General features: G+C 43.8%; 1 protein-coding gene across 3 annotated transcripts in view; it reads left to right on the top strand.

Moving 5' to 3' along the window:
• The window catches only part of DOCK11 (dedicator of cytokinesis 11), a 155433-nt gene that overhangs the window by 93221 nt on the left and 49503 nt on the right, over positions 1-12709 (top strand). For all 3 annotated transcript variants that reach the window (XM_067471638.1, XM_060756079.2, XM_067471637.1), the window contains exons 32-35: positions 1903-2019; positions 8691-8766; positions 9121-9224; positions 12141-12252. In XM_067471638.1, the coding sequence (XP_067327739.1) occupies positions 1903-2019; positions 8691-8766; positions 9121-9224; positions 12141-12252 (409 nt within the window). The remainder of the gene's footprint in view (positions 1-1902; positions 2020-8690; positions 8767-9120; positions 9225-12140; positions 12253-12709) is intronic.

The raw sequence follows: 12709 nt of genomic DNA on the forward strand, positions 1-12709 counted from the left end.
TCGTGGCTTCTCAAGAGAGAGATTGATAGGTGATGGGTTCATAGATAGATAGATAGATAGATAGATAGATAGATAGAGATAGATAGAGTGCGAGAGAGAGGGAGAGAGTGGTGTAATGTATGTATGTAGGTAGATAGAGATAGAGATAGATAGAGATAGATAGATTGTGAGAGAGAGGGAGAGAGTGGTGTACTGTAGGTAGGTAGGTAGGTAGATAGATAGATAGATAGATAGATAGAGATAGAGATAGAGATAGATAGAGTGCAAGAGGGAGAGAGTGGTGTACTGTAGGTAGGTAGATAGATAGATAGATAGATAGATAGATAGAGATAGAGTGCGAGAGAGAGGGAGAGAGTGGTGTACTGTAGGTAGGTAGGTAGGTAGATAGATAGATAGACAGATAGATAGATAGAGATAGAGTGCGAGAGAGAGGGAGAGAGTGGTGTATTGTAGGTAGGTAGGTAGGTAGATAGATAGAGATAGAGATAGATAGAGTGCGAGAGGGAGAGAGTGGTGTACTGTATGTAGGTAGGTAGGTAGGTAGATAGATAGATAGATAGATAGATAGATAGATAGAGATAGAGTGCGAGAGAGAGGGAGAGAGTGGTGTACTGTAGGTAGGTAGGTAGGTAGGTAGGTAGAGTGCGAGAGAGAGGGAGAGAGTGGTGTACTGTATGTATGTAGGTAGGTAGGTAGATAGATAGATAGATAGATAGATAGATAGAGATAGAGTGCGAGAGAGAGGGAGAGAGTGGTGTACTGTAGGTAGGTAGGTAGGTAGGTAGATAGATAGATAGATAGATAGATAGATAGATAGATAGAGATAGAGATAGATAGAGTGCGAGAGGGAGAGAGTGGTGTACTGTATGTAGGTAGGTAGGTAGATAGATAGATAGATAGATAGATAGATAGATAGATAGAGATAGAGTGCGAGAGAGAGGGAGAGAGTGGTGTACTGTAGGTAGGTAGGTAGGTAGGTAGGTAGAGTGCGAGAGAGAGGGAGAGAGTGGTGTACTGTATGTATGTATGTAGGTAGGTAGATAGATAGATAGATAGATAGATAGATAGATAGATAGATAGAGATAGAGTGCGAGAGAGAGGGAGAGAGTGGTGTACTGTAGGTAGGTAGGTAGGTAGGTAGGTAGGTAGATAGATAGATAGATAGAGATAGAGATAGATAGAGTGCGAGAGGGAGAGAGTGGTGTACTGTATGTAGGTAGGTAGGTAGGTAGATAGATAGAGATAGATAGAGTGCGAGAGAGAGGGAGAGAGTGGTGTACTGTAGGTAGGTAGGTAGGTAGGTAGAGTGCGAGAGAGAGGGGGAGAGTGGTGTACTGTATGTATGTAGGTAGGTAGATAGATAGATAGATAGAGAGATAGAGATAGAGATAGATAGAGTGCGAGAGAGAGGGAGAGAGTGGTGTACTGTATGTATGTATGTAGGTAGGTAGGTAGATAGATAGATCGATCGATCGATCGATAGATAGATAGATAGCAAAAATAGATAGCCTCCTGTCCTGGTATCGTGTATTTTTCTCACCCAAGTCTCCACTGCATTTTATTCATTTCTTGTGGGCTCAAAAGATAGGAGGAAATGGTTAAATCCCGCCTCTGGTGCTATGAATATGGAATGGGAAGCGTTTGGCTCTCCAAATCTTGTTTGGCTCTGCACATGACTTAACCAATGGCGGGGGATTCCGGAATTTGCAGTCCCAACAACATCTGGAAACAGTCACGCTTTCCCCCTGAGCCACAAATCTCAGTTGTGTATATTTCAAAAGAAAACTGCCCTGAAGACATCTTTTATCCCATGTCTTGTTTGGCTCTTGGTTGTCCGCTTTTGTCACCTCAGCTGTTGACTCCTCCATTATTTTTTCTTCTCTTGCTTTCATTTTTTGACAGAACCAACAAGCCAAGATTGCTCAGCTGTATCTGCCTCTGGCCGGACTCCTTTTGGATAACATCCAGCGCTTGGCTGGACGGGACACGCTGTCCTCTTGCAACGCCATGTCCAATTCGGTGAGTCATCTATATAAATAAAAATGTAATGTCTGTTTGTGGGATTAACAGAACTCAAAAACCACTGGACAAATTGACACCAAATTTGGACACAAGACACCTAACAGCCCAATGTATGTCCTTCACTAAAAAAAAACGGATTTTGTCAATTGGGAGTTGTAGTTCCTGGGATATATAGTTCACCTACCATCAAAGAGCATTCTGAACCCCACCAACGATGGAATTGAACCAAACTTGGCAAACAGTTCTCCCATGACCAACAGAAAATACTGGAAGGGTTTGGTGGGCAGTGTCCTTTGGTTTTGGAGTTGTAGTTTACCTACATCCAGAGAGCACTGTGGACTCAAACAATGATGGATCTGGACCTTACTTACTTACTTACTTAGGTGATCCCTCGTTGGACGAGTAAGGTGGTCTTCCATTATGGGTTTCCTTGTGGGTTTGTAGGTGGCTGTGGAGCCCTATTCTTGACCTGCATCTTCTCCCACAGTGAAGGCATTGGTTTTCAGGTGGAAGGTGGTCCCGGTCAGGGTTGGCTTGGCACGCCTTCCTCCTGGCACATTTCTCTCTTTCACCCTCCACTCGTGCCTCCTCGAATTCTGCAGCACTGCTGGTCACAGCTGACCTCCAGCTGGAGCGCTCAAGGGCCAGGGCTTCCCAGTTCTCAGTGTCTATGCCAGAGATTTTAAGGGGATCTGGACCAAACTCTACATAAATACTCAATATGCCCAAATGTGAACGCTAGTGGAGTTTGGGGAAAATAGAATCTTGACATTTGGGAGTTGTCGTTGCTGGGATTTGTAGTTCACCTACAATCACAGAGCATTCTGAACCCCACCAACGATAGAATTGGGCCAAACCTCCTACACAGAACCTCATGACCACCAGAGTGGGGCACAGCAACGCGTGGCAGGGAACGGCTAGTATGTATATAAATATTGTTTATAATAACAGTACACACTGTGACAGTTAACGTCCCAGCTGTGAACCGAGAAGGCCCTTTGGAGGTATCTCGAATTGACTTGCAGCAATAGCCAGAGGCTCCCAGGTTCGTATAGGAATCCGCTCCAGTTTTCAGTCCGAACTTTCAGGGCACTGAATTCCAATTTGAAGAAGATTCACATCCTTTCAAACTGAGACTCAAGCAAATTTGTCATTACAATAGTATCAGGCCCTGTCTGCGCTGCTGTTATAATGCAGATTGAACTGGATTATTATATGACAGTGTAGACTTATATAATCCAGTTCAATTTAAAATAACAGTAAACACTGTGGCAGTTAACATTCCAGCTGTGAACCAAGAAGGCCCTTTGGAGGCATCTCAAATCAACTTGCAGCAATAGCTGGAAGCTCCTAAATTAATACAGGAATCCGCTCCGGTTTTTAGTCCGAACTTTCATGGCACTGAATTCCAATTGGGAGTGGGTTCACGACCTTTCAAACCGAGACTCAAGCAAATTCACCATTAGGATAGTATCAGGCTCCATCTGCATTGCAGTTATAATGCAAATTGAACTAGATTATTATATGATGGTATAGAGTCATATAATCCAGTTCAGACTTCATGTAAGCCGCACCGAGTCCCTTGGGGAGATGGTAGCGGAGTATAAATAAAGTTTTTATTATTATTATTATTATTATTATTATTATTATTATTATTATTATTATTATTAAAGAATTCTGCACTGGCAATATAATCCAGTTCAAACTGCATTATATGGCAGTGTAGATGGGGCCTTAGATTGACTCTCTCAACGTTGTCCTGGAAGCATTGAGATAACTAAGTCTTTCTTTTATATTTTCTGTATTTATTTCTTCTATGTTATCGTACATATGCACATTCACACCAGTGTCAATGTTGATGGTGCTGCTTGTTGGTAATTTCCAGGCCAAGAGAATGCAAAAATCCTGGGTCTCAATGTGCCTGCCATTCTCAATATGGTTTCTGTCTGAACTGTTTTCATGGGAAAAGCATGCAAATTAATTATTCTGAGTCGAAAAACAATCTGGTTTCATGCAACTCGTGGGTCTGTTTTGATCCAGCTGTTGTTCTTCAGCCCGTCCTTCTGGAAAGGTCACCAGCAGGGCATAAATGGTCCTTTCCACCTCCTTTTAGCCTCCCCTTCCAGGTATTTTGGACATCAACTCCCACAATTCCTGTCCTCATGCCCCTTCCTTTCCCCCCTCATCCGCTTAAGTTGAAGTCCAAAACATCTGGAGGACCGAAGTTTGCCCATGCCTGCTGTAGATGCGCGCAAGGATTGTGCTTTGCTTTTCAGGAGGCTGGACTGCTTGTTCAAAGCGGAGCCTGGGAATTGTACAATGAAGACTGAACTGGATTATATGCGTCTACACTGCCATATAATAATCCAGTTCAATCTGCATTATAATGGCAATGCAGACAAGGCCTGATACTATCGTAATGGTGAGTTTTGCTTGAGACTTAGTTTGAAAGGATCTGAATCTTCTCCCAATTAGAATTCAGTGTCCTGAAAGTTTGGACTAAAAACCGGAACAGATTCCTATACAGACCTGGGAGCCTCTGGCTATTGCTTCAAGTTGATTTGAGATGCCTTCAAAGGGCCTTCTCAGTTCACAGCTGGAATGTTAGCTGTCACAGTGTTTACTATTATTATAAACACTATTTATAATATTTATGTATACAATATTTATATACATACTAACTGTACCCGCCACGCATTGCTGTGGCCAATCTTCCTCTTTCTACCCTTCCTTCCCTCCCTCTTTCCTTCCTCCCCTCTTTTTCTTGCCTTTCTTATTTCTTCCTTCTATACTTTTCTTTTTCCTTCCTCTCCTTCTCTCCTTCTTTCTATCCCTCCCTCCTTCTCTCCTTCCTTCCCCCTTTCCCTCCATTCCTTCCCTCTTTCTCTCCCTCCTTCCCTCCCTCTTTCTGTCTTTCGTTCCTTCTTTTCTTCCTTCCCTCTCTCTTTTCTTTCACTTTTTTATTTCCTACTCTTTTTCCTTCCTTCTATACTTTTCTTTTCCCTTCCTCTCCTTCTTTCTATCCCTCCCTCCTTCTCTCCTTCCTTCCCCCTTTCCCTCCTTCATTCCTTCCCCCTTTCCCTCCTTCATTCCTTCCCTCTTTCTCTCCCTCCTTCCCTCCCTCTTTCCTTCCTTCCCTCTTTTTTCTTGCCCTTCTATTTCTCTTCTTTCTTCCGTCTCTACCTGTTTCTTTCCTCCCTTTCTTTGTTCTTTGGTTACATCCTTCCTTCTCTCTTTCCTACCTTCCCTCCCTCTTTCTGTCTTTCGTTCCTTCTCTTCTTCCTTCCTTCTCTCTTTCCTTTCACTTTTTATTTCCTTCTCTTCTTCCTTCCTTCTATACTTTTCTTTTTCCTTCCTCTCTTCCTCTCCTTCTTTCTATCCCTCCCTCCTTCTCTCCTTCCTTCCCCCTTTCCCTCCTTCATTCCTTCCCTCTTTCTCTCCCTCCTTCCCTCCCTCTTTCCTTCCTTCCCTCTTTTTCTTGCCCTTCTATTTCTTTCTTCTTTCTTCTGTCTCTACCTTTTTCTTTCCTCCCTTTCTTTGTTCTTTGGTTACATCCTTCCTTCTCTCTTTCCTTCCTTCCCTCCCTCTTTCTGTCTTTCGTTCCTTCTCTTCTTCCTTCCCTCTCTTTCCTTTCACTTTTTTATTTCCTTCTCTTTTTCCTTCCTTCTATACTTTTCTTTTTCCTTCCTCTCCTTCTCTCCTTCTTTCTATCCCTCCCTCCTTCTCTCCTTCCTTCCCCCTTTCCCTCCTTCATTCCTTCCCTCCTTCCCTCCCTCCTTCCCTCCATCTTTCCTTCCTTCCCTCTTTTTCTTGGCCTTCTTATTTCTCTTCTTCTTTCTTCCGTCTCTACCTGTTTCTTTCCTCCCTTTCTTTGTTCTTTGGTTACATCCTTCCTTCTCTCTTTCCTTCCTTCCCTCCCTCTTTCTGTCTTCCATTCCTTCTCTTCTTCCTTCCCTCTCTCTTTCCTTTCACTTTTTTATTTCCTTCTTTTCTTCCTTCCTTCTATACTTTTCTTTTTCCTTCCTCTCCTTCTGTCCTTCTTTCTATCCCTCTCTCCTTCTCCCCTCCCTTCCCCCTTTCCCTCCTTCATTCCTTCCCTCTTTCTCTCCCTCCCTCCTTCCCTCCCTCTTTCCTTCCTTCCCTCTTTTTCTTGCCCTTCTATTTTTCTTCTTCTTTCTTCCGTCTCTACCTGTTTCTTTCCTCCCTTTCTTTGTTCTTTGGTTACATCCTTCCTTCTCTCTTTCCTTCCTTCCCTCCCTCTTTCTGTCTTTCATTCCTTCTCTTCTTCCTTCCCTCTCTCTTTCCTTTCACTTTTTTATTTCCTACTCTTTTTCCTTCCTTCTATACTTTTCTTTTCCCTTCCTCTCCTTCTTTCTATCCCTCCCTCCTTCTCTCCTTCCTTCCCCCTTTCCCTCCTTCATTCCTTCCCCCTTTCCCTCCTTCATTCCTTCCCTCTTTCTCTCCCTCCTTCCCTCCCTCTTTCCTTCCTTCCCTCTTTTTTCTTGCCCTTCTATTTCTCTTCTTTCTTCCGTCTCTACCTGTTTCTTTCCTCCCTTTCTTTGTTCTTTGGTTACATCCTTCCTTCTCTCTTTCCTACCTTCCCTCCCTCTTTCTGTCTTTCGTTCCTTCTCTTCTTCCTTCCTTCTCTCTTTCCTTTCACTTTTTATTTCCTTCTCTTCTTCCTTCCTTCTATACTTTTCTTTTTCCTTCCTCTCTTCCTCTCCTTCTTTCTATCCCTCCCTCCTTCTCTCCTTCCTTCCCCCTTTCCCTCCTTCATTCCTTCCCTCTTTCTCTCCCTCCTTCCCTCCCTCTTTCCTTCCTTCCCTCTTTTTCTTGCCCTTCTATTTCTTTCTTCTTTCTTCTGTCTCTACCTTTTTCTTTCCTCCCTTTCTTTGTTCTTTGGTTACATCCTTCCTTCTCTCTTTCCTTCCTTCCCTCCCTCTTTCTGTCTTTCGTTCCTTCTCTTCTTCCTTCCCTCTCTTTCCTTTCACTTTTTTATTTCCTTCTCTTTTTCCTTCCTTCTATACTTTTCTTTTTCCTTCCTCTCCTTCTCTCCTTCTTTCTATCCCTCCCTCCTTCTCTCCTTCCTTCCCCCTTTCCCTCCTTCATTCCTTCCCTCCTTCCCTCCCTCCTTCCCTCCATCTTTCCTTCCTTCCCTCTTTTTCTTGGCCTTCTTATTTCTCTTCTTCTTTCTTCCGTCTCTACCTGTTTCTTTCCTCCCTTTCTTTGTTCTTTGGTTACATCCTTCCTTCTCTCTTTCCTTCCTTCCCTCCCTCTTTCTGTCTTCCATTCCTTCTCTTCTTCCTTCCCTCTCTCTTTCCTTTCACTTTTTTATTTCCTTCTTTTCTTCCTTCCTTCTATACTTTTCTTTTTCCTTCCTCTCCTTCTGTCCTTCTTTCTATCCCTCTCTCCTTCTCCCCTCCCTTCCCCCTTTCCCTCCTTCATTCCTTCCCTCTTTCTCTCCCTCCCTCCTTCCCTCCCTCTTTCCTTCCTTCCCTCTTTTTCTTGCCCTTCTATTTTTCTTCTTCTTTCTTCCGTCTCTACCTGTTTCTTTCCTCCCTTTCTTTGTTCTTTGGTTACATCCTTCCTTCTCTCTTTCCTTCCTTCCCTCCCTCTTTCTGTCTTCCATTCCTTCTCTTCTTCCTTCCCTCTCTCTTTCCTTTCACTTTTTTATTTCCTTCTTTTCTTCCTTCCTTCTATACTTTTCTTTTTCCTTCCTCTCCTTCTGTCCTTCTTTCTATCCCTCTCTCCTTCTCCCCTCCCTTCCCCCTTTCCCTCCTTCATTCCTTCCCTCTTTCTCTCCCTCCCTCCTTCCCTCCCTCTTTCCTTCCTTCCCTCTTTTTCTTGCCCTTCTATTTTTCTTCTTCTTTCTTCCGTCTCTACCTGTTTCTTTCCTCCCTTTCTTTGTTCTTTGGTTACATCCTTCCTTCTCTCTTTCCTTCCTTCCCTCCCTCTTTCTGTCTTTCATTCCTTCTCTTCTTCCTTCCCTCTCTCTTTCCTTTCACTTTTTTATTTCCTTCTCTTTTTCCTTCCTTCTATACTTTTCTTTTCCCTTCCTCTCCTTTCTATCCCTCCCTCCTTCTCTCCTTCCTTCCCCCTTTCCCTCCTTCATTCCTTCCCTCTTTCCCTCCTTCCCTCCTTACTTCTCAACTGTCCCTTCCAACTCTATTCTATGAGTCTATTTAATTTGTATTATATAGTAACATACTATATAGTAATCTATATAACAGTAATATATAAAATATTGTAATTATATTTTATATAATATATATAGATTATATGTTTTATAATATATTATAGTTAGATATTATGAAATACGTATTATTATAGCAATATATAAAATAGCAATATATAAAGTATTGTAAGTATGTTGTATTTCGATGCAGCACCAGCTCTTTTGGGCAGAGAAGACTCAAGACCTTGCAAAACTCCCTACGATCCCATTGCAGTGAACCATGGCAGTTAAAGTGGTGCCAAACCGTGTTAAGTTGACAGTGTAGATGCAACCCTAGACATAGTGTGCTATGGATTCCTTTATAGCCCAAATGGACTGCTTTTTGATTTACCCAAAAAGAAAGCTCCCACAAATACTAACCAGAGTCAACAATAGGGTTCTAGCCCATTATCTCTTCTGACTTCTTCTCCTTCTTCTGTTCTTCCACCTCCAGGCATCCAGAGAAGAATTCATGTGCAATTTTGCCTCGCCGTCTAACAGGTCCAGCCTCCTGGTCGATAAAGACCCACGTAAGCATTCAGACCCTCATAAGTGTCTTCTGTTAATATCTCCCCCAATTCAGTTGGACTTACAACATTTTGCCTCACTTGGTGAAGCCTCCTTCTCTGGAGGTTTTTAAGCAGTCTGGATGGCCATCTGTTGGGAGAGCTTCGGTTGCGTCTTCCTTTATGGCTTCGGTTGCGTTTTCCTAACGCGGCTGAGGGGGGAAAGGAAAGGGCCTGAGGCTGTTAGGAATGGTGGGAATTGGAGTCCAAAACACCTGAAGGGCCCAAGTTTGCTCATGCCTATTCTAAAGCTATTCTGTTCAAAACAGAACTCCTGGGAACCTATGTTTACATCCCTTCTCTCCGATTTTATTTCAGTCTATGGCGGCTCTCTCCAGAACGGCCTCAGCCTCAAGAGGGATGACTCCAAAGGGTCTCTCAGCTCGGACGGAGGGGCCACCTCTCCGGACCAAAGTGAAAACGTAAGCCTCCTTTCCATCTCCGGAGCATTGGGATCGTTGGTGCCATTGCATTATCCTGCCTGGATAGAGTTGTCGTTCAAGGCGGGATGTGTTGTCTCGCCCACGTATTTGAAAGACAGAACTCAAGAGTGGGGTTTTGCAGTTTGGATACTCTCCAAAATGCCAGGAAAGCTTTGGTGTTCCCTGAAACTCTTCCTAAAAGGGAGGTACCATCGAATCCAATGCACAGGTACCATTGAATCTAACAGGTACCATCGAATCTAATGCACGCCTTTATTTATTGTGTTGGCTCATAGAAAAACCACAAACAGAGTTAAACACTTGGCATTATACTAAATGTCCTTTGACCAGAAGCTGGCCACTTGGAGTGCCTTTGGTGTCGCTGTGAGAAGGTCCTCCATTGTGCATGTGGCAGGGCTCAGACTGCATTGTAGTAAGTGGTCTGTGGTTTGCTCTTCTCCACACTATCATGCTGTGGGCTTCACTTTGTGGCCCCATTTCTCAAGGTTGGCTCTGTATCTCGTGGTGCCAGAGCGCAGTCTGTTCAGCACCTTCCAAGTCACCCAATCTTCTGTGTTCCCAGGAGGGAGTTTCTCCGGTCTCAGCTGCTGATTGAAGTTTCGGGTTTTAGCCTGCCACTTTTGGACTCTCGCTTGCTGAGCTGTTCCTACAATTATCTCTATAGATCTTAGGAAGCTATTTCTTGATTTAAGGCATTGGTTTGCTGGCTGATAAACAAAGGATGGGCTGGAGATGTCAGTACCTCAGTTCTTTCATTGCTGACACAATATTCCTTGGTTAGACCACACCTAGAATATTGTGTCCAATTCTGAGCACCACAATTGAAGAGAGATATTAACAAGCTGGAATGTGTCCAGAGGAGGGCGACTCAAATGATCAAGGGTCTGGAGAACAAGCCCTATGAGGAGCGGCTTAAATAGCTGGGCATGTTTAGCCTGAAGAAGAGAAGGCTGAGAGGAGACATGATAGCCATGCATAAATATGTGAGAGGAAGCCACAGGGAGGAGGGAGAAAGCTTGTTTTCTGCTTCCCTGGAGACTAGGACATGGAACAATGGCTTCAAACTACAAGAAAGGAGATTCCATCTGAACATGAGGAAGAACTTCCTGACTGTGAGAGCTGTTCAGCAGTGGAACTCTCTGCCACGGAGCGTGGTGGAGGCTCCTTCTTTGGAAGATTTTAAACAGGCTGGATGGCTATCTGTCAGGGGTGCTTTGAATGCAATGTTCCTCTTTCTTGTCAGGGGGTTGGACTGGATGGCCCATGAGGTCTCTTCCAATTCTATGATTCTATGATTCTATGACTGCTGCTTCCTGACAGATGTCTGGTGATGCAATATCAGCGAAACAGTGTAATTTCTCCAGTGGTGTAGGGTGCACACATCCTGGGATAATGTGGCATGTCTCATTAAGAGCCACATCCACTGTTTCAACACTGGGCATGCGTATTCAGCAGCAGAGTAGCAAAACACAAAGGCAGATGTCTTCACTGTGTCTGGTTGTGATCCCCAGGTTGTGCCAGGCAGCTTTCATATGATATTATTTCTTGCACTCACTTTTTTCTTGATAGTCAAGCAGTGTTTCTTATAAGTCAGAGCATGGTCAAGCATAACTCCCAGGTATTTTGGTGTGCTGCAATGATTCCTTCTTAGGTCATCCTCAGGGCTCGAGATGCTTGTCTGTTCTTAAGGAGAAAAGCACACGTCTGTGTTTTAGATGGATTCGGAATCAACTGGTATTCTCCGTAATAGACAGTAAGAGCACCTAAAGCTTCAGAGAGTTTCTGATCAACCATTTCAAAGCTCCTTCTTGAGTGGTGATGCCACAATGGTCAGCACAGATGAAACTCTCTGTCCCTTCTGGCAGTGACTGATCATTTGTGTATATGTTGAACATTGATGATTGAAGCACACACCCCTGAAGCAGGTTGTTCTTCTGTTTTTCCCATCTGCTTCTCTGATCCTGGAACTCAACAAAAAAGCTCCTGTTTTGTAGCAGATTTTCTATGAAGTGGGTGAGGTGGCAGTACTTTGTGATATTATACATTTTTTTCAGGAGGAGGCGATGATTTACAATATCATGAGCTGCTGACAGGTCTATGAAGACGGCTCCTGTAATCTGCTTTCTTTCAAAACTTCTATGTGCTGAGTCAGGTTCAGCACTTGTGATGTGCAGTTTTTCCCTTTCCTAAGCCCCCGGTGGCGCAGTGGGTTAAAGCGCGGAGCTGCTGAGCTTGTTGACTGAAAGGTAGCGGGTTCGATTCCGGGGAGCGGCGTAAGCTTCTGCTGTTAGCCCCAGCTTCTGCTAACCTATCAGTTCAAAAACATGCAAATTTGAGCACATCAATAAGTACCGCTCCGGCGGGAAGGTAACGGCGTTCCATGCAGTCATGCCGACCACATGTCCTTGGAGATGTCTACAGACAATGCTGGCTCTTTGGCTTAAAAATTGAGATGAGCACCACACCCCAGAATCAGACACGACTGGACGTAATGTCAGGGGACAACCTTTACCTTTACCTAAAACCAGCTTGTTGTGGGATCATAAATGAGTCTATTTTTTTCTATAATTCTGTGCAGAATAAGTCTCTGTAGAATGAATGCACTTTAATTGCCTTGGTTCAATGCTATGGAATCCTGGAGGCTGTATTTTTACAAGGCCTTGAGCTTTCTCTACTGAAGAATGTAGCTTCACCAAACTACAAATCCCATAGCACCGAGCCATTAAATTAGAGATGAGGTCCCTCAAAGAAGCAGCTTCCCCTTTTGCTTTGGCTCAACACTAAGATCACTGTATGATGTGAATCTAATTCACATCTTAATTTTGGCAAGGTCATTAGACCAAAAAGTTGAGTATTAGACTCAAGTAAACAGGTTGTTGTTGTTGTTTCATTCAGATGCGAAGAAGCTCCACTCGCAGCAGCATCTCCCAGTTCGGGCGGCTGGACCCCTATGAGATCCGGAGCCTCCTCGTCTGCTTCCTTTACATCATTAAAATGATTTCAGAAGGTCAGTCACTTTGACAGGACTCTAAACTATGAGTTGTTGGTGTCTCCTCCTGTTGGGGTTCAGCCTCTGTGTGAACCTGACCCTCAGCCTCCATGTTAACCTGAACCTGATTCTATGATTGTATTTCCTGATGCAGCTGAACATGTATTTTTCCCTGATGGTTTGGAAACTGTTGATTCTGAGGGCAGTGGCTGGGAAAGTGAAACTAAACATCCTGATGAGGATGTTTCAGAGTCAAGCGGTGATAACTCTCCAGAGGAGTTAACACCTGCCTTTTTTTTTAATGAGGATAGAAGAAGGCAGATTTGGGAAAACAGGAGTGAATCACAGAGTCTGCGAAGGTGAAGTAGATTAAAGCAGAAGGAGACTTCCAAGCCTGGAGGCGTGTCCCGAAACAATTTCTTTAGTTTAAAGTGTCTCCCCCCGGGCTATCTTGTCAGATCAAGCATCGTTTAGA

This window comes from Anolis sagrei, chromosome 10, assembly GCF_037176765.1.
Source record: "Anolis sagrei isolate rAnoSag1 chromosome 10, rAnoSag1.mat, whole genome shotgun sequence".
Taxonomy (NCBI): Eukaryota; Metazoa; Chordata; class Lepidosauria; order Squamata; family Dactyloidae; genus Anolis; species Anolis sagrei.